This window comes from Parasteatoda tepidariorum, chromosome 1, assembly GCF_043381705.1.
Source record: "Parasteatoda tepidariorum isolate YZ-2023 chromosome 1, CAS_Ptep_4.0, whole genome shotgun sequence".
Classification (NCBI taxonomy): Eukaryota; Metazoa; Arthropoda; class Arachnida; order Araneae; family Theridiidae; genus Parasteatoda; species Parasteatoda tepidariorum.
In genome coordinates this window covers 44,067,765-44,089,404 of record NC_092204.1, presented here as the reverse complement: position 1 = coordinate 44,089,404, position 21,640 = coordinate 44,067,765, and the positions used below count along the sequence as shown (strand labels likewise).

The 21,640-nt window shown below is 27.7% G+C and overlaps 1 protein-coding gene, 1 long non-coding RNA gene and 1 other non-coding gene across 3 annotated transcripts; all 3 read left to right on the top strand.

The window, feature by feature from the left end:
* The first annotated feature begins 315 nt into the window (after positions 1-315).
* LOC139426956 (uncharacterized) lies at positions 316-3,133 on the top strand. Its single transcript, XR_011638092.1, has 3 exons — positions 316-417; positions 2,641-2,745; positions 2,826-3,133. It is a non-coding gene; the product is annotated as an uncharacterized lncRNA (long non-coding RNA).
* Positions 3,134-7,274: 4,141 nt separating this feature from the next.
* LOC107440133 (twist-related protein 2-like) lies at positions 7,275-15,334 on the top strand (the record flags this gene model as incomplete). Its single annotated transcript, NM_001323807.1, is given in 3 exon segments — positions 7,275-7,726; positions 10,648-10,985; positions 14,717-15,334. Coding segments are annotated over 2 exon segments (666 nt in total). The 3' UTR covers positions 10,982-10,985; positions 14,717-15,334.
* A 4,311-nt stretch (positions 15,335-19,645) lies between these two features.
* Positions 19,646-19,718, top strand: TRNAA-AGC (transfer RNA alanine (anticodon AGC)). The gene has a single exon. It is a non-coding gene; the product is annotated as a tRNA-Ala (tRNA).
* Positions 19,719-21,640: the final 1,922 nt, after the last annotated feature.

Genomic DNA, 21,640 nt, shown 5'->3' with positions numbered 1-21,640 from the left:
ATCGTTGGTTTTATTTTAAATTATTAATTTTATTTATTTGTTTTATTTCACTAATATTATTTTGGATGGGCCAATTTCGGGAAAAAACAGTTTCATTCTTGCTTTATCTATAGACAGCATGTCACAACAACCTGTCCACATCTGTTTTTGATACCAAATATCAAATGAAACCCCTTTTTAGATTCTATCCTAAAGAAGGGGTTCGAAGTCAATTTATCTATCCCTTATCCCTCTGTTGCTATAATTATCCAATAAGTGTCAATCATGCGAACAACAGAGCCGGATCTAGGTGTTGAATGCGTGGTTACCTTATCATACGTGGAGGCAACTTCAAAAGTTCTGGTGAGCAGTTTCATGCTGAGTTATAAGTGAGCCGCTCAGAAAGGGAGCGAGAGTGACACAAGAATCATAAGGGAGGTAAGTTAACATGTGTTTGAAATCGGATGCGCAGAGGTGATGTGCGCAGTAGTATGATGGCTCCTTCGATGTTCAGGGAAACAATAACTCGACAGAACTTAAATAGTAAATAGAAAAAAAGTTAATTTTTTCTTTTACAAATTTCATACTGAAAATGATTTTTTTAAATTTTATTTATTTATTATTTTTGTTCCAACGATATCTAGTCTTTGACAGAAGTTGTTAAAGTATCAAAAATTAACTAAAGGATTGAGAAAAAATTATTCAATTAGATACTAATTTTCCTTAGAAAAAAACAGTCGATTTCCGTAAAAATTTTATAAGAATTGAAGTTACGCTTACTATTTAAAATTTTCCCCTTCTTTAGTATGAAATTCTTTCAGTATGAAATTTATAAAGGAAAACAATATGTTTTCTTTAATAAATTTCATACTGAAAATGATTTTGTTTTAAAATTTATTTATTTAATTTTTTTCCAACGATATCTAGTCCTTGACGGAAGTTGTTAAAGTATCAAAAATTAACTAAAGGATTGAGACTAACTTATTCAATTAGATACTAATTTTCTTTAGAAAAAAACAGTCGATTTCCGTAAAATTTTATTTAAGAATTGAAATTACGCATACTATTTAAAAATTTCCCCTTCTTTAGCTGTGAAATTCTTTCAGTATGAAATTTATAAAGGAAAACAATATGTTTTCCTTAATAAATTTCATACTGAAAACGATTTTGTTTAAATTTATTTATTTAAATTTTTTTTCCAACGATATCTAGTCTTTGACAGAAGTTGTTAAAGTCTCAAGAATGAGCTAAAGGATTGAGACTAACTAATTCAATTAGATACTAATTTTCTTTAGAAAAAAACAGTCGATTTCCGTAAATTTTTTTTATAGGAATTAAAGTTACGATTGCTAATTAAAATTTTCATAAATTACGCAACTAACAACATATTGTTTAGTTTTTGTCAATTTTTCTTTATTTATTTATAATTTGGTGTTCGCAGGATTAGAAAAAAGTCAATGAATATGTTGGAAAGTGACAGATTTTATCGTTTTTAATCCGTTTATTTTGTCTTATTACAAAACAAAAAAAGGATTAAAAACGGTTCAAAAATAATAATCTGTATACTTATTTTACTATTTTTATCTATTTATTTTAACTCGTAAAAAAATTGCATATTAAATCTAATCAATTGAAAATTGAGATATTTCATAATTTTTATGGTTATTGTCACTAAGGTTGTTTATTCATAATAGAAATGTGATATTAAATTTAAAATTCTCATATTTTTAACGAATTCCGTTAAAATCAACTTACAAAATTTGCGTATTTTAAAATCTGTTGTTATGGAATAATTTATAAACCAATGTAGTTTAAGATATGCCTTTCATTTAAAAATAAATATTTAGAGTCTATAAAATATTTTTTTTGCTTTTCAAGAATGATTCTATGATCATTTTTTGAAATCTCTTTATAAATTTTTAACTATAAATTGTAGTTTTGAATACTAATGTTATATGCAATCTATTTTTTTAAAGAATTTAAAAACTAATCATTTTATCAATGATTTAAACAATTGTCCATTCTCAAAAGTGAAAATGCAAACTGATTTATTTTTAAATGTGATTCTCTACTGTTATATTTATGCAAAATAATAATTTGAGTTCTAAAGCCAATGATAATAATACAAACCTAAATGATTGGTATTGTTCTATTAAAAGGTTGGTTTAATGTTTTTTACATTTTAATTTCCTTGATTTGTTTTAAGATAATTTTAAAGTGCTAATATTTAGTGTCAGATTATATTTACGCAATTAAAAATTATGTATATATATTAAAAGTAAGGTCCCTTGGGCTTTTAAATAGCTATTTAAAAAAGATGGTGTTAGAAAATAAGTACGTCTTAAATTTGCTTGATATTTACCTTCAAACTTCAGAAGTGGCAAGGAAGAACTTACAACTCTTCGCAAGTTTAAAAGATTAGCGTTTTTTTTTCTTCTTCCTGATATGATGTATGTCCTTCGTCTTAAAGTACCATTTATTAGTGGGTTCTTGTTTCCTTATTTTCTTAAACCACTGAAAATGATATTTATGTTAATTTTTCATCAATCTGTTTGCTCTATTTCTTGAAACTATAATAGGAAATAATTTTCAAAAATTCATATCTTCAAATGCTGTCATATTTTTAAATTTTTGCTTTATTTTTTTCCTATCTTTTTCTAGGATTATTTTAATGTTTTATAATATTTCCATTATTATTTAATGCTCAAACAAGATTAGGATTTCGATGCAACTCATCCCTCGATTTAATGGACAACTGTTGAACAGGTATAACTGACTCCCAGATTAACTATACTAACTTTCTAACAGGCTTATTGTGTCTCACTTTTTACTCTTTGTGATTTCAGATCCGGGAAGAGCCAATTTATCAACCCCTATTGCAAACCGAATGTGAATGAAACCGGATTCAATTAACAGTGATGGATTGTCATGTCGATGCATCCATTGATAATCGGTATATGTGATGCTTTTCAAGCATGGTCTTACCTTTCCATAGAAATTTGCAGAAGAGTCAGGATTGTTGCATTTTCTTGATCAAAACCATATGTTTTTGTTTTTACTTCTGAACAATTTCCTGCGTACCTAACTGATAAGGTAAAAAATGGTCAATCTCGGCAAAGTTACAAGCATAGGCAGTAAAATGTACATTCTTTAATAGCTAAATAAAATTTTAAAAAATTTTTTTAAATAATGATAAAAAATTTTAATGTTAAAGTATATGTTTTAGTTTTATCCTTAGATTTACGCTACATATGCATTATCTTCATTCATTTTCAATTAGTTGCAAGTCTTCAATAGCATGTTTGATAGCTTTCATAAAAAAAAATAATTGTAATAATAATAATAAATAAATAAATAAATGAATAAATAAGAACAAAAAATTGAAATCATTGTTTATTGTGAATTTCGAACAGCACTTTAGTTCTTGCAGAAATTTTTCCACAAAATTTAAAACGCTGCATTTTGCAACTAGTATTATTGAGCATAAAACATTATGATGTTGATAAGAGATTTGGGTTTTCGGCGCTGATAATGGAATCGCTGATTTTTCTGCGCTGATTTTTTGCATGCAATCTTTTAGGTTCGAATCTCAATCCTTCCAGCTCTTTCTGGACAGTATTTGAAACAATGTTAGCAGTTTCTCGATGGACAGTGTTACACGGATTTACTTGATCCTGCTAGGTTTTGAAGCTGGAATTTGTGCTAGATTTTGAAGTTTGTTTTCTGATCTGCATTAGAAATTACTAAAGCTGTAAAGGAAAACAAAGAAAATACTAAAATTTAAAAAAAAGCTGTAAAAAAAGTATGGAAAATGATAGATAGGAAAAAAATTGAGTTTTCCGTTTTTGCTACGATTTTACTTGTTTTGAAGATTATAATCAATAGCCTTTTTTCTTTTACTTTATGATAGCAAAAATAAACGCTAAATGTTTGGTTTGATCAGGAAATAAAAGAAAAGGAAATAAACAACTTAATTGTAAATAGCATTGTTTGGAATTTTTGTAATTTATATAACAAAACTTAACTTCTAGATACTATTACGGTTTTAAATATTATAATTGTTTATTGACATTATATATTAGATTCCAAACAATTAGGAGTAAACACTGAACAGTAATTAGTTTAAACACGGTCAAATATTCTCATTATCCATTGTTTTTTTGTAAAGTTTACTTTAACACTTAGTCTGAGTTCGAATTATTTTTCATTTGAAATTTTAAGGTCAAAATTAAATAAGATAATTCTAAGACATTAATAAATTTAAACATGAGATTTAATTACTAATTTTTTTATTAAAAAACAAGGTTAATAGTCTGACAATGGAAAAAATTAATATTTTAATCGTATCTCATATTTTCTTCTTCTTCTTCAAAAAAAAAAAAAAAAAATGGTCTTGAATAAGGAAAAAAATGGTTATCTGTTGAGGAACAAGAATATTGGTTCTAGATTTNTTACTTTTTCAGAAAAGCTTTTTTTTACTATCAATACTGCTTTTAAAAATTTATTCTTCAATGTTTCTTTAGTTTTTATTGTCTTGTCTCTTAATCCAAGTTTCTCCCAATTATCTGATTATAATGCAATTAAAATATTATCACCAATTTATTTTAAACTTTTTAAAAATTTATATTTATTATAATTTTTTTAAAAATAAACTTTTATTTAGAAAAAAACAAAATTTAATGTTTTAAACTCAGACCTAAAAAAGTTCATACGTTACTGATAAGAAACCGGAACTAGGAACCAAGGGGTAGATACTCTATTTTGGGGGTGGGGTTAAAGGGTATGCAATCTTTTATTCAAAGGTGGTCCAGGTAACCAAGAATTGACTTCTTATTGGTCCATACTTTTTTGAATAGACTTGAAAGAAATATGAATAGTAAAGAAAACTTAGCTACTTTTCATTTGTAGTTGCAAAAGTTATACTTGTAGCAAAGTACAACAGTAACGTACTAGTAAACGTACTTGTTATCTTCTGTTGTTATTTTATTTATCAAGCAATGACTTCGGAAATTGACTGGAACTTAGTATTTAATCTCCCCAGCTCTTCTAAGACGGAGAATTACGTTAAGACGAATCAATTTAATCTTCCCAGAGCGTTTGAGACGGATAATTACGTTAAAACGAATCAATTTAATCTTCCCAGAGCATCTGAGATGGATAATTACGTTAGGACGAATCCACTGAATCTTCCCAGAGAGTCTGAGACGGATAACTACCTTAAAACGAATCCATTTAATCTTCCCAGAGTGTCTGAGACGGTTAATTATGCTAAGACGAATCCATTGATTCTACCCAGAGAGTCTGAAACTGATAATTACGTTAAGACGAATCCAGAATCCCAGGAAAAGTTCAAAGAGACCGGAGAGAAAAAATATATCCGACCGAGAAAAAGGAAGCGTTCCGAGTCCAGCAGGTAAGAAATTTTCTTTTAATTTAAAATGCTTTAACAGGTAACTGATTATTTTGTTTTTAATTTTTTTTTCCTTCTTGAACTTTAAGAAATCTGTAATACAGTTTTGAACCTTTCAGCATTTTAAAGAAAAAAATTCTTTCAAATTATTTTCAGATACTTAATTTAAAAAGTAAATTTTAGTAATGAATAAGAAGCATTTATTTTGATTTTTTTTGAATTGTAATTGCCTACTATAATTCTCATAGTATATTTTTAGAAATGTATAAAGTTAAATATTGAAACAACTCAGTACTTTTAGATTTTAACTGTCAGAATTATTTCCATAGTCTATTTTCTGAAGTAGAGAAAACTAAATATCAGAACAATTAAATATGCATAAATGTTAGTACTGTTGTTGCTGGCCCACACGGTTAGCGGAGCTAAACCAAGTCCATGACTCCAGAGACTCTGAATGTTAGTACTGCCTAGTACTATCCCAATAATATATTTTCTGAATCGACAAAGCTAAATGTTGAAACTTTTAATATTTTTCTAGTGTTTCCTTCATAGTATATTTTCTTTTAGTGGAAAAAATAATTGCATTGAAACATCTAAATGTATCTGAATTTTAATTGTCTAGTATTATCTGCATAGTATATTTTCAGAAATTAACAAAAATAGTGAAACAATTATATGTATCTAAATTTTAATTGCCTATTACAAGAAATTGACAAAACTAAATATTGAAATAATTAATATTCCACTCTTAATCGTCTGATAGAATATCTTATACACTACATACTATATTGATTTATTTCTTATAAAAGAAATAAGTTCTTCTTTCATTTGAAACTGCTAGTTATAATTAAAAATTTTAAAAAATTTATCACAATTCAATTACAAGTATACTTCATATAACAAATCTTAAGAATTTTTTTTTCTTCAATTTTTTTTTTAATTTAAAATTCTTGAAAATAGAAAATTTAAATAAGTAGTTAATAAACTAATATTTTGATCTCTGAATTTTTTGTGCATACTCGTATAAAGTTTAATAATATCTAAAAAAGTAAACATCTGGCTAACAAAAGCATGAATTAAAAAAAGCATATAACGAGATTAATTAAAAATAAAATTAGGAGACAATTTATGGAACAACGGAGAGTTGTTGATTTTTGGTGAGAATAGGTTTTGTTTTGAATTTAAGTTTCATACTAGCCCGTTACGGGTTCTTCCATTTATTTTGCCAAACTATTACTAACCCATTACGAGTACTTTAATTAAATTTAGTTTAGTTTATGTGTGCTTGTCAAATAAATGTTTTTTATAAAAAAGAACTATTTCTTTAATGTAGCTTGATTCATCACACTCGTAATAAAATTTTTATGAAAATAGGAACCATTAACTACTTGTATTTTGTTACTAACCACCTAACCCTTATGAACTAATAAGCAAAACTGTGTTTGCGTATAACATTTTATTTTCCAAAAGACTGAAAACCCACTGTAAAAATCGAATTTTAAATTTATTTTAATTCAAACGACGTTTGAACGAGGTTATCATAACAAGATCGTTTGCTAGTAAGTTGTCTTTTATTTGATTGTTAGATAGTTATTAAAAAAGAATAATTCAGCGATGTTGGTAAAAAATGCTGAAGGATTAAATTTAGTTCAACATATCACACATTTAATCATTCGTATTACTGATTTTTTTTAATGTTAATTTTAAATGCGTAAGCTTTGCTTCAGACTTGTTTTTAAGAAAGAAGTAGTAACCTCCTCTCCTTTCACGATTTCGTCTTCAACGTCCAATCAAAAGCCCCCTCGTCCCATCGTAGTATGAACCAACGTTCATTCATAGATATCTTATCCTACCCATCCACTGTATACTGTAGTCCATTTACAACCGCGAACAGTGTCAGTTCCTCTTCCCACAAATCTCTATCCCCGTCAAGCTGGATAATCTTTCCAAAGAGCTGGATTCGAGAGACGATTTCGCGCTATCCTCTGATTCTTTTGAAAGTGACATGGGCATACTTCCATGTGGTGAGGATTTGCAATCACCGGAAAATCGCGATTCCTTCATTCACCATCATCGATTGCCCAATCTCGATTCCAGCATGTTTGTGCATCAACCTCAAGATCTTAGTATTCGCGTTATGAATCAGACTGTGCAAAAAACGTGTTCAGATCTTACACTTCAGAACCGTAAGACTGTTGGTTATCATATGTCAGTGCCAAACGATTTTTTGAATCAATTTCCCAGATCGAATCCTTTTCACATCGCGATTAATCAAACTAGAAGTAGAAGGCCTCATCCGTATGATCGATTCAGGAAAAAAATATCTCCTGATTCAAGGTAACTTTTTTTTTTCTTTCTCGTTTGATATTAATTCGTTTATTATCAAAACGATTTTTTTCTCTCTCTTGTTGTTCTTCTCATCGCAAAAAAAATTTTTTTCTCTCTCTTTATTTTAAAATTAATTTTTAATAATCTGAATAATATTTCATGATGACTTTAATCAGTGTGATAAATTTTGTAAGGAAATTAGAACAAATTACTCAAACTTGCTATAAAATGTTAAACGACTTATGTGAAATTTTATAAATATTTTGATTAAAAAATTTTAATTTATAAGCAATCGATGCTTGAGAATAAACCATTAAGTGTGTAGATTTTTATTATTGTAATCAGTTTTGTGAAATCAATCCATTTTTCATGTGAGCTATCTGTGTTATTTTTAAAGCTTAACTAATTGTGTGCTTTATTTACTCTTTTATTTTAATGAGTTTACAATATCGTTAAGAGAAATAGCTTTATCGTAAAAAACACTAGACTATAAATTTATATCATTTTATTCCAACTATTGCATTAGGATTATTTACTAATTAGAATAAATTACATTATAATTAGTAACATAACCAATTGACATTTATTTACATGGAGATGGTAACTTATTTTTACATATTTCCCTCCTGACATATCCCATGTGTTTGTTTGTTTTGGAAAATGGTTAATTAATAACAAGGTATTGTGCTTTAGTTGTCGTATTCATAGTTATTATCATTGCTTATCTCCGTGAGTTTGGTACGTTAGTTTAACTGCACAATTATTTTGCATAATTTCCAAATATTTATTGGATATTAATGCATCTTTTTATTAACAATCTATGAAAGCATTCGATTATTAACATTCTATACTTGAAAAAGTAAGAGAGAAATATAGGAGAAAGGAAACAAAAGCGGCTCGAATTAGCAAATATATTAATTTATATCCAGATTAAATTCAGTTACCGTTTGATTGTTTTTAAGATTAACATGATACATTTTAAGTTTTATGGAAGCTAAGCAAATATTTAAATTTAAAACATTTTTCTGATTTTTTTAATTTAATTTAGTTTTTGTTTAATTCGAAGACGGTTTACATAAAAGTAAATATTACTAAACTAATGAATTTACTGCTTAATCCAAACAAATAAAATAATGACTGTACTATTTAGATAATGGGTATGGATATTGACAGTATCGTAAAATGTTACCGTATCTTTTGATTTCAAAAATAAACAAATAAACCAGTTTTAGAGATTTAGATAATTTCTTACAAAACAAAGATTCTTTTCATTCTTTTTCTCTCTGCAAGTTACAGTTTGTTATGCAATTCAATAATATATTCCTAACCAGGATTTTTTTTTAAATTTACACGAGTGAATACTAATTATCCCCACTTCTCTGCTACGTAGGGAGCGGTAAGAAGACGGTGATAATATATTTTACTTTATGATGCGATACGTTGAGGACATGCGATTTTTTCTTAAGTGTTATTTGTAAAGGATCAGATAAGTACAAATATATGTATATAAACTTATACGTTATTTTTACCTGCGCATTCAGACAAAAACTAAACTAAAAATTTCATTTTGAAAAAATATCTGTAGCGTTTCGAACAAAACTGTAAGTAAGATTAAATACTTGTATAAATGCGACAAGAAAATTGTTCACCAGTGAAGTTTATTAGATATTTTATGATTGTCGTTGCTACCAACCAGCCGCCAACCAAAACCTTAGAGGGAAAAAAACCATTGCTCCTTGTGGGGGTTTGACTCACTTTTAGATAAATCTAGTAAAGTGTAGTTTAATTCAATTTACCTGTATCTATCGTAATCAAAATAATGTGTTTTAAATTAAAGATTGTTTAGTTTATTCCAGTTATGATGTAGGATAAACAGTGCGAGAGTAACTTTTGATTAGTTTTAAATGTAAACAATTAAGATAATATAGTAGTATACAATCATGCGTAAATCCAGAAATTATTTATATGAATCTGAAATTATTTAAATGAATCTGAAATTATCTATCTATTGTTGTATAATCCTGAAATTATTTATCGGCGATTAGCAGAAGTCCTGTAATTATTTTTAATAGATCTGTTTCAGAATTAATTCTGAAATTATTTATTTACAAACTAAAAATTTGTTTATTGAATTCGAATAATTCAAGTAATTTAAATCAATAGTAACTGATTCGTTTAGCTGATTCTTATGATTTTTCCAATGAATTTATTCAAACCAGCAGATGTAGGTACTAAATTGACGTATTTGTAATCCAGATCACAGTCAAAATTCGCCAACGAATTTTATGTAGATTAGCGTTTGTTATTAATCACTGATTCAACCAATGCAAAAACGAATCTACATAGTTAATTTGGAATCAACAAACTAATAATAATAAACTTGAGAACTGATTCGAATCAACTCAGCCACTAGTTTAAACCTACTGATTCAAATCAGTGTTGTAAGAATCGTTCGAATCAGCGAATCGTTTTGATAATTAGAATTCGATTCATTGATTCAATACCCAACTCTATTACCAGTATCGCAATGCATTTTTATATGAATATATATCTTAAAATTTGTTTGTTATCGTTTTATTACAGCAGCAGCTCATCTGGAGATCTGCTGATTCATAGTTCAGTAGCCAGTTCAGTGTAAAATTCGCCAACGAATTTTATTTAGTCGAACGTTTCTTAATCACTGATTCAACCAATGCAAAAACGAATCTACGTAGTTTATTCGAATCAATGAACTAGTCATAACAAACTTACTGATTCAAATCAGTGTCAAAAGAATTGTTCGAATCATTTTGATAATTAGAATTCGATTTATTGATTCAATACCCAACTGTATTGTCAGTAACATACGTAATTTTTTACACAAATATATACTTCAAAATTTGTTTTAATTTTTTACACGAATATATACTTTAAAATTTGTTTTATTACAGCAGCAGCTCATCAGGAGATCCACAGGTTCAGAGAGCCCAGGCTAATAACAGAGAGAGGCAGAGGACGCAGCAGTTGAATTCCTTTTTTTCTGATCTCCGCCGTAAAGTTCCTTCATTGCCTTCAGACAAACTTTCAAAGATTCAGACTCTGAGGTTTGCCATGGACTATATTCAGTTTCTCAATCATGTCCTCAGCCATGGTTTGGAACTGATGAGCGGAGATGTGCCTGAGTCATGGACTTCATCTACCTACCTGACCCATGAACTCCTGTCCCGAGAATTCCTTTTCAGAAGGATGCAAAATGCATGGGCATCTCAAAGACACCCCTCCTAAAAAAGTAAGTTACTTTTTTGTAACAATTTATTTCTGCCTTATGTCTTATGTTAAGTGACTTCTATTAGTAGAAATCCTTAAAATCATGCGTTTGATGCACTTAAAATATTCAATGCAAATTTAACATAAATCGATATGTATTTAGTTTTTTTTTCTCTTAGTAATAATAATAAATCATAATGATCACACGTTGCAAAAAAAGTATAAATTGACACATGTATAAAGGAGTCTAGAAAGTTATAAGGTTTTTGCAGCCAGGATAGTATGGAAGTAAAAGTAGCGTAATAGTTTTTTCCGCTTTTTCGAAATTAAATAAAAATAATTTAATCATTTTAGATAATTAATTTTATCGAATGAGGTAGATTTTAAAAATTATCTGGACAAATTCACGTTAAAAAAAATTTTTCACCCTACATTATTCAGTTTTTTTAGGAAAAAAAGTTAAATTTTTACAAAAATATTGAGACTCCTGCTTATTTAAAATTAAAAAAGATATCATTTTGCATTAACTCGAGTATAACTGAAATAAGCTTTCGAGAACTTTAAATGCTATGTCAACTCAAAAGAAAATCTTCCTGATCTCAAAGCACACTAAATCCTTTAATTTTTCTAATTTACTTTAAGCAAAAAATGTAACTAATACGATTTATATTGAGCATGGGTATTATTTAAAATTACGTTTATAATATTTATTTGATTTCATGATAAACTTATATTTCCTATAAATTTGATTTAATGACTTAACTTCTCCAAATTATATGTGTAATGAAAGTTTTCTAGATGCAATGCATATATTTGTAATATATATATATGTGGTATTCGTTATAACACTTAATCATAATGAAATGAGAAAGTCTATATTGAGTAATTTTGTTACGGATGTTCATGAATTTTATCTAGGATCCAATAGCTTGATTTACTATCTCTCAAAAAAGAACAGTGATAACATGGTAATTCATTACGTGCAAATTTTAATTTCCTTGGATTTATAAGATATTGCAGCTAAGATCTAATCATTGAATCTAATAAACTAATAGGAGATTATAGCTAAGTGCTATAGATTACGGTAATAATCAATCAATGAATCCAATCGATTTATGAGAGATTATGGGTAATAACGAGAGATTGTGGGGAATTATAGTTATAAGATATTACAGCCAATAGTTTATCACTGAATTAGATAGATTTATGCAAGATTACAGCTAATAACTAATCATTGAATGTTTATACGAGATTACGGCTAATAACTAATCACTGAATTTAATAGATTTATACGGCATTACAAGTAATAATTAATCGTATCTAATAATTTATTCGAAATGACAGCTAATCATTGAATTTAATAGAATTATACAAGATTACAGCTAATAACTAATCACTGAATTTAATAGATTTATACGACATTACAAGCAATAATTTATCGTATCTAATAATTTATGCGAAGTAACAGCTAATCATTGAATTTAATAGATTTATACAAGATTACAACTAGTAATCAATCATTGAATTTAATAGATTTATGCAAAACTAATCATTGAATTTGATAGATTTATTCAGTATTAAAAGCAATAAAGAATTGTACTGAATAATTTGCACGAAGCGACAGCTAATAACCAATCATTGAATGTAATAGATTTATTCGATATTGCAAGCCATAAAGAATTGTATTGAATAATTTGAACGAAGCGACAGCTAATAACCAATCATTGAATTTAATAGATTTATACGATATTTCAAGCAATAAAGAATTGTATTGAATAATTTGTACGAAGCGACAGCTAATAACCAATCATTGAATTTAATAGATTTATTCGATATTTCAAGCAATAAAGAATTGTATTGAATAATTTGCACGAAGCGACAGCTAATCTAATGACCAATTATTGAATGTAATAGATTTATTCGATATTGCAAGCAATAAAGAATTGTATTGAATAATTTGTACGAAGTGACAGCTAATAACCAATCATTGAATTTAATAGATTTATTCGATATTTGAAGCAATAAAGAATTGTATTGAATAATTTTTACGAAGCGACAGTTAATAACCAATCATTGAATGCAATAGATTTATTCGATATTGCAAACAATAAAGAATCGTATTGAATAATTTGTATGAAGCGACAGCTAATAACCAATCATTGAATTTAATAGATTTATACGATATTACAAGCAATAAAGAATTGTATTGAATAATTTGCACGAAGCGACAGCTAATAACCAATCATTGAATTTAATAGATTTATACGATATTACAAGCAATAAAAAATTAAAATTGTATGGAATAATTTGCACGAAGCGACAGCTAATAACCAATCATTGAATTTAATAGATTTAAACGATATTAAAATTAATAGTTAATTGTATCTCAGATATTTATTCAAGGCGACAGCTAATGAGCTGATCATTAAAATTTAACGATGCTAGTGGACCGTACTAAAGTAAAGCTAATCAACGAACGATAGATCAACAACTCTCCATTTATTACGTGCATCCCTTGATGACATTGAACTCTTTGCCCTGGTTTCCTATATCAGTCAAGGACGATCATCATCCACTCGCCACCACCCCCCATGGCTTGAGAAGATCGTTCTCTCCCAGGGTGAGAGAGAGATAATGAATGAAGTGCTCTCTAAACTCATTACGGCCACGGTAGCAGCTTTCAAAAAATGTTATTTTTGTAAATGTCTTCCTATTCAGTGAAACGCTTCATTCTCATAAAGCTTATTCAGTGAAGTGCTTCAACGTTTCGTCTTACGTGTCTCACATTATAAGTGTATGCGTAATTTCTCCGTCGAAGTTGTACAGTAAAATCTTAAAAAATGTTGAAATAAAATTGTAATGATTTTTAGAAAGAGTAGTTTTTATTTAAATTGTATTTTATTAAATTAGCAAATGAAAAACTATGGACGTTTATATTTATATTATAGTCTTGCATTTTTAGTGGTTTATAATACTTTTTTTTTTGAATGAGTGTTACCGAGCCATTGGGAGTTCAGAGAATAGAGAGTTAGTCTTCAAATGAGGGGAACCAGGTTCGAATCCCAGCGATAGCTGATTGATACGAATTCCCAGCCAGCTCGCACCGACCACAGTGCTGACGTAAAATATTTTCAGTAGTAGACAGATTATGGATTGATTTCCTGGCCGCCAGGCTAACAATGAAGTGTTTTCGTGGTTTTCCTTTCTATGTCATGCAAATGCGGGTTAGTTCCGTTAAAAGTTCTCCACGAAAGCGAATGCCTCCCAATACTTGATCCAGGAGTTCCCTTGTCTTCTGTATTGGGCTCAAAATTACAAGTTTACGCAGTTGAACATTAGTAATCGTACGCTCAAAATTGGGTCGGCTGTTCAAAGAGCGTTTATTAAATAGAATAATTTTTGCCAAACTTGATACACTGTGTTTAACATTTATACATATTGCTTATCATGTGGTTAACATTTCTTTTTTGCATAATATAAAACCTTTTGTTTTTTATTTATCAAATTCTGTTTAATTAACAAAGAAAATTCAGAAAGCATAGATTTAAAAAAAAAATTTACCTTGTAAAATTCCATTTTTTTGTACAGACATATAATTTAATATCACTTTTGAAACTTATTAAATGGTTAATATTTTTTATTTGTATTATTGTATACTTATGACAACTTAGAGTTACTCTTATTTGTATTATTGTAAAAATTTATTGTGTACTGATCAATTTTTGTTTAATGAACTAATTTTTTTTCTTTCAGGTAAACATAGAATTCTAAAAATCCTGCCTTGTAAAATTCCATTATTTTGTACAGACATCGTTTTAATGACAACTTGAAAGAGATATTTTGTTCTAGGCGTTGAAAAAGCTTCTCTTTGCCATTTTAGATGAACTCAGAATTTTATGAAATTGTACTTTTATTTAATCCAGATGAAATAATTAAAATAATTGCATATTGACATTTTTTAAAATTGTATTATTAATCATATGACATTATTGAATATTAAATTATTATTTGTATGGATTTTTTATGACAATGTAAAATTATTATGTTTAGCTTATGGTTAACTTCAATTTAATGTTAAACTTATTATCTTTAAAAAACTGTTTAATTTTTTTTCTTCTCAAATATTTATAATAAATAGTGTTTATATCTAAACTGAAAAATCATATAGTTAAACTTATACATTTTCATATTTAATTTTTAGATTACCTTCATCACATTGTAGACTATTTATGGTAAAATTTAACAAGATATATTCAAGTATATTTTAATAAGTATTTGGAGAAAAAAATATCTGCAGAAAATATATAAACAAAACTAATTACATTTGCAAAAATTTTTAGGCATTTGAAAAATATGTTTTTAAAAAAGGCTGAATTCAAAAATGTATTTTAAAAAATAAATAGACTTCAAACTTGACAAGTTCATATTAGTCATGGTTTAAGCAATATATAATTAATTATGATTTACATTTTTATATGATTATTGAATGTATACTTAATTATGATTATCCTATAAATTTCTTTTATAAAAAAACAATATGACAAAGAGAAATTATTCTTTTTTCTCAATATTAATTGATTGATTAATTTTCGTTCGTATATAGATATTTTTCTTTTTTTTTTTTTTTTAATTCTCCTTGTGCCTTATGTACTTAATAATGTAATAAATGCCAAATCTATTTAATCTTATTATTATGAATTTCGCAGGAATGTGCACTTTGTACTAACCTGGAAATGTTGTAGAAAGAACACTTGATAGTTTATAAATTAGTAAAAGAACTTGATTTTCATTTTGAACTAAAGAAAACATAATTATTTGTATATAGTAATTTAAACACGCTATGAGCTTGATCCTTATAATAGTTACTAGAATAGCGTGCATTTGTAATAAATTCTTCGATTCATTTTGTGATTGTGAAAAATTCTTTGAATATTGTACTTCTTTCAGCGCTCGACGATATCGCAATTTTAAAACCGATATTTCCCGATATATATCGCGGTATTTTTCAATTTAAATAATTTGTACTTTTTTTAACTAGGTCAAGATTCTCGTTACACAAATAAAATTTATCAAAACTTAAATAATATCGTATTTGATAATTATAGTAAATAAGGTTGCTCGTTATATTATCGTATATGATAATTAATGAACTTGGCAATAAGCGAATTACGTATTTAATTATCGATATCGATTATTCTCAATATATAATCATATTCGAAATTTATTGCTGTTGATTGTTTTCGTATATTCGATATTTATCAAAAGACATGGTAAATATAAAATATCGTGAGAGTTTATTTTAAAATATCGTTACCATAATGGTTAAAAAAAATATCAATATTTCTCAATCAACTCAATTCACCCAGCGTAGTACAGTAGAAACTAAAAAGCCAGCAAAAGAATTTTTTTTTTATTAATTGATGAAATTTATTTAATCATTTAGAAACATGGATCATTATTTATTGTAGACTAGCATGTATTTATTTTTGCTTTTCATTACTTGTATGTTGAAAATGCTTCTACGCATAATTGTATAATTTAATTTCTACAAATAAAAACTGAGTATCCCGCAAATATTGCCTTTAATATTTTAATAATCTTTGTAAAATATTAATTTAAAAAAAAATAATATACAAATCGAATTGGAGGTCGCAAATTAATGTTTAATCAAGCAAAAGCGTAATCGAAATCTAACGAAAAATTATAGAGGAAATCAGGATTAAAAACATCTGAATTAGGAAAAAGCCGTGGTTTTTCACCTAGCAACCAAACTGGTGTTGATGTTCATCATCACAGTGATTCGATAGACTCCGATAAAAAAATTTTCCTTCAACGATTGAATATTAATTTGCGACCAGAAATGTGCACCATTTTTTTTTTCAACAATTATTTAAAAAATATGTATTAAAGGTAAAGTGATTACAGAACATATTGTATGTTCAAAGAGTGAACTCCTTCAACATTGTGTACTTTGTCTTGAAATTAGTAAACGTTTAAATTATTTTATACAATCAGAATGATTACCTTGTTAAGATTACAGTGTTTAAAGTGCCAAAATGATATACTAAGTCATTATCAAAGATCTAGAGTGCAATTGAATTGTGATATGTTTCTGAAAAAAAATTTGTATTTTCGAAATAATAAAAACTCAGTGAGAAGTTTGTTGATTTTTATTCTTTTTAATTTTATTCATTTGTTTTGTATTAAAACGTAGGTTTATTGTTTCAGAAAAAAAAATTTAACAGTATTTGTGAAATTCGGCAAGTATATATGTATTTAAAGAAAAACAAATAACAAAGATACATCGCGTCTGCAAAATTCGTATTGAGAGGAAACTAAGACTTCTTTTTTTTTTACCAATTTTCGAAGCCTGTAATTAAATTTATATCCGATTAATTACTCATTATTTATTTAATATTTTCGTTATTTTTTAGGAAATTATTTAAATAAAATGTTTGTGAAGAAAGAAAAACAAAATTAAAAATTTCTAATATCAATATATTGAATGAATAATGAAAAGAACACATTTATGAAAAATTGCATCAGTAGTTTGCATTGAATGAAAATAGCCAAATTTGACTATGAAGAAAAGTGTCTCTCTTATAGCCCTTCTCTACGTTCATTTTTGTTCCTTTTCGTCTTTATTTCAATGAAAACCACGTTTTGGATAATGTACATTTAGTTCATACATACACTAAAATCAAATGAGAAAACTATATGCCGCTCCAGACCTATAAAATATTTTGACATAAAAATATAAATAAAACAGATTTAATTTTTTGTTCATTTATTTTATAACCGTCATTGAACAGCCGACCCAAATTTGGGCTTGCGATTACCAATGTTCAACTCCATAGCCTTATAATTTTAAACCTAATCCAGAAGACAAGGAAACTCCCGGAACAAGTATTGGGAGAAAATTTGTCTCAGTGGAGGACTTTTTGATGGAACTAACACGCATTTGCGGTGCATGGCGAGGAAAAACCACGAAAACCTTCTACGGTTAGCTTACCCATGATCCGTCTACCACTGAGGCAGGGGCCCCCACCAGGGGGGAAGGTGGGCGTACGATGCGCCCACTTAAAGCTTGGGGGGGGGGAAATTTTTACACTAAATAAAACGAATAGTTTGGGGGGGGGATTTAGAATTTGCCCAAGAATGCGCCCAAGAGCTTGGGGTGGTGGCCACTGCACTGAGGATATTTAACGATAGCGCCATGGTCGGTGCGAGCCGGGTGCGGAATTCGAATCGCTCAGCCATCGCTGAGATTCGAACCGGGCTCATCTCATTAGGGGACAAGCTCTCTATCCCCTAAGCCAGCACGGCTCTTTGGTTCTTTCATTTTAATAATTTTTTTAACTGTCTGGCATTATAGTATTGATAAGACGATACAATGAAAAAAGTTCATTTTTTATTAATTTATTAAATATTTTCAACATAATTAATAAAATTTCAACTTAGCCATAGGGTTACATAGCCGAAAAAGCATGGGGACCACTGATCTAAAATATAGGGTAAACAGGGTTGCCGTAACTGCGGCCCCTAAGTCAAGAAGGCCCCTTAGAGTCTTAGTTAATTTATTATTAAAATTAAAATAGAAGAAGAATTGAAGAATTTGAATGCATATGAAGAATTTGAATGCATGGCCGAATGATTAAAACATCGATCAAAGCGGATGACGATTTAATTCACATATCTTAATACTGAAAAATGCACTCTTTCTTATTTATTTATTTTAAATATACAAACATTAAGAAATCATTTATTTTTGTGCGAAATCTTCAATTTTTTAAATTAAAAAATGTTTAGTATTTTTTTAATAGGAATTGATGATTTTTTTTATTTAAAAATTTATTTATTTGTTTTAACTTTTCTTATCACTGAAATTTTTTTTTAATTTTTTGAAATCGTTTTTTTTTTTTTTAATTTTATGCTGTTAAGAATTTTGGTTATAAAAACAATTTAATTTCTTACTAAATATTACTTTTGAGAAACTCCTATTTAGTTAGCAAAAATAAAATAACATCATTTAAANAAAAAAAAAAAAAAAAAAAAAAAAAAAAAAAAAAAAAAAAAAAAAAAAAAAAAAAAACTAACGACTTGTTTTAACTTAAAATTAAAACTAGTAAAGGTGTGTGATTAGAAAAAAAAATGGATTTACACTACTTTTATCAAATTTACAGGTTTTTTTCGGGGTAGTAAAATAAAATTAAATTTAGTTAAATTAGTATTTTAAATTACTGGGACAAATTAATCATGTTGTTACTCTTCTATTTATTTCTTTATTTTTTTCATTTTGTGATTTTGAAAGCGGGTTTGTTAGAAGGGGGGATTTATTTAAGTCACTTATATTCTCACTCTTTCCCGAAATGGGAAGAATGGAAATTACAAAGCATTCCTTTTAGAATTTAATAGTAAAAAAATACAAATATTTGTTTTTTCTTTTAATATTTGTAAAAAAATTTAAACATTGAGAAAAAAAGTTTTTTGAATACTGTTGCTTAAATACATAACACTTTCTTTCTTTCAAAAGTGACAGAGTGCTTTGGAAGGAGACTGTGAAAGTATGTTGACTTTTTAAGAATAGTCCAAAATCTTAACCACCATAATTAGGCCAAAATATCGATACACTTATTACTATGATGTTTGTATATGATTTTATAATAATCATCTGTGTTCGAAGGGGGCGTAGCTCAGATGGTAGAGCGCTCGCTTAGCATGCGAGAGGTACCGGGATCGATACCCGGCGCCTCCATATTTTTTATAAACTGCTGCTTATCCCAAAATTAGAGTGAACTAACATCTCTAAAATATACTTATAACTAATATATAACTATATACTTGTAACAAACTTTTTCTTAATATTTATAGGTTACCTGATTGATGTAAATTTTATATAATTTATAAGTAAAAACTTGTAAATTTACTAAATCGCTTGTTGTAAATGAAAGAAAAAGATTTTCTATATATAAATATTTACGTTACTTAGAATATAATTATTTTTATTAATATATTATTAATAATCGGAAAATTATTTTGCAATAAAATAGAATATAAATTCAATATTTTCTAATCATCTTGATTAATTCGAAAAAATTGAGTTATTTTTGTATCGTTTAAAGCTGTAGTAAATTTTAAAGGTATGGTTTTGTCTTTAGACTTGATTCCTACATGCGAAATTATTCTTTTCGATAAAAGCACCCCAAAATATCCCAATGATTTAAATAATGGGAATACTTTTTTAATTGTTTCAAGTTTAAAAGTCTATATTTATTTCTTTGTCGAAAATAAACTTTTAGTACTTATTATAACATGAACCATAAAATCTCTAGTGCTGCCATCTAGTAAACCATTAAGTTATTTCACAGCACACGGTCTTAACTAACGAAAATTTCGTCCTGCAATAAATCAGAGCAATTTGAAACACTTGGAAACGAACTTTTCAGATATATTGAAATATGCACTAAAATAATCCCTTTTCGAGGAACTCAAATTTTTTAATCAGGAGCGATGGTTAAACCGTTTTATTAAATCGTATTTTCTTACGTGACCAACAGATTTTTTCACCTAAATGATTTGAATATTGTAGCACGAATTCAAAGTCTAATTAGTTTATAACTATTTTAATTCATTTTATAAAATTTCATTTATCTCTAGAAATACGTATTTTTTCAGTTCTTTCATGGAAAAGGTTCAATTATACGTCATTTTCACTCATTTAATAAATTACTGGTTCTAGACCTAAATTAATGGGAGTACACTAGGTAGGCATCATGCAATAGAATATAGGTTCAAAATGTAGGCATGTAAATATATATGTTTTAATTTTAAGCAGGCAGCAGCACGATACGTATATCATTCGCTGGAGTGTGCAGGCGCTCCAAGAGTCTTGATGATTCAATGTAAATGTCTGACATGTTTTTTCTATGTTAATTTCCATCACACCATACTGAAAGTTTCTTTAGAGCTTTATTTAATCTCTTAATAAAGACGTTATTTCTCTTATGAATACCTGATGACCAAATAACTAAATCCTCTGCATATAATAGATGAGATTGTTTAAATTTAAGTTGTTCTTGAAGTTACAAATACAGGTCCTAAAATTTGGATGGGTCCAAAAGTTTTTTTTTTCTTGTAAGACTGATAGGATAGATACTATTATTGAAATAATCACATTTCATCTAAGCTATAATTCATCGGTGATTGAAGAGTCTTAGCTGGATTGCACTATATTTTAATTTGCTGCTAAATTATACTAATCCGTGCACAATTAAAAAACCACGAATTTTCAAATGAAACACTTTATTTGCACAATATAACTTCCCCACTGCTTTATCTTAAGCAGGCCAACCATTAATATCAACGTTTCAAAATTTTTTTCCAGCATTAGAAACTTCACAATTCCTTACTTAGATGAGAGGATTTGACATGAAGGGTTTCTAATACAAGATTCAACTCCTATAAAACTGAATGAAAAGTGATATTAGTGAATCTCCAGTTTATCTCTGTAAAGTGAAATCTAAACTAGATAATAGAATGATAATTTTTCTTCAATTGTACAGAGTCTAATTTAACTATCAATCCACCACCTGTTCTCCGTATCCCAATTAAATATAAAATTTTCTTCAGAATTTACCAGCCTTTTATCATTGAATGTAGTCAATTAGCCTAGTCCTT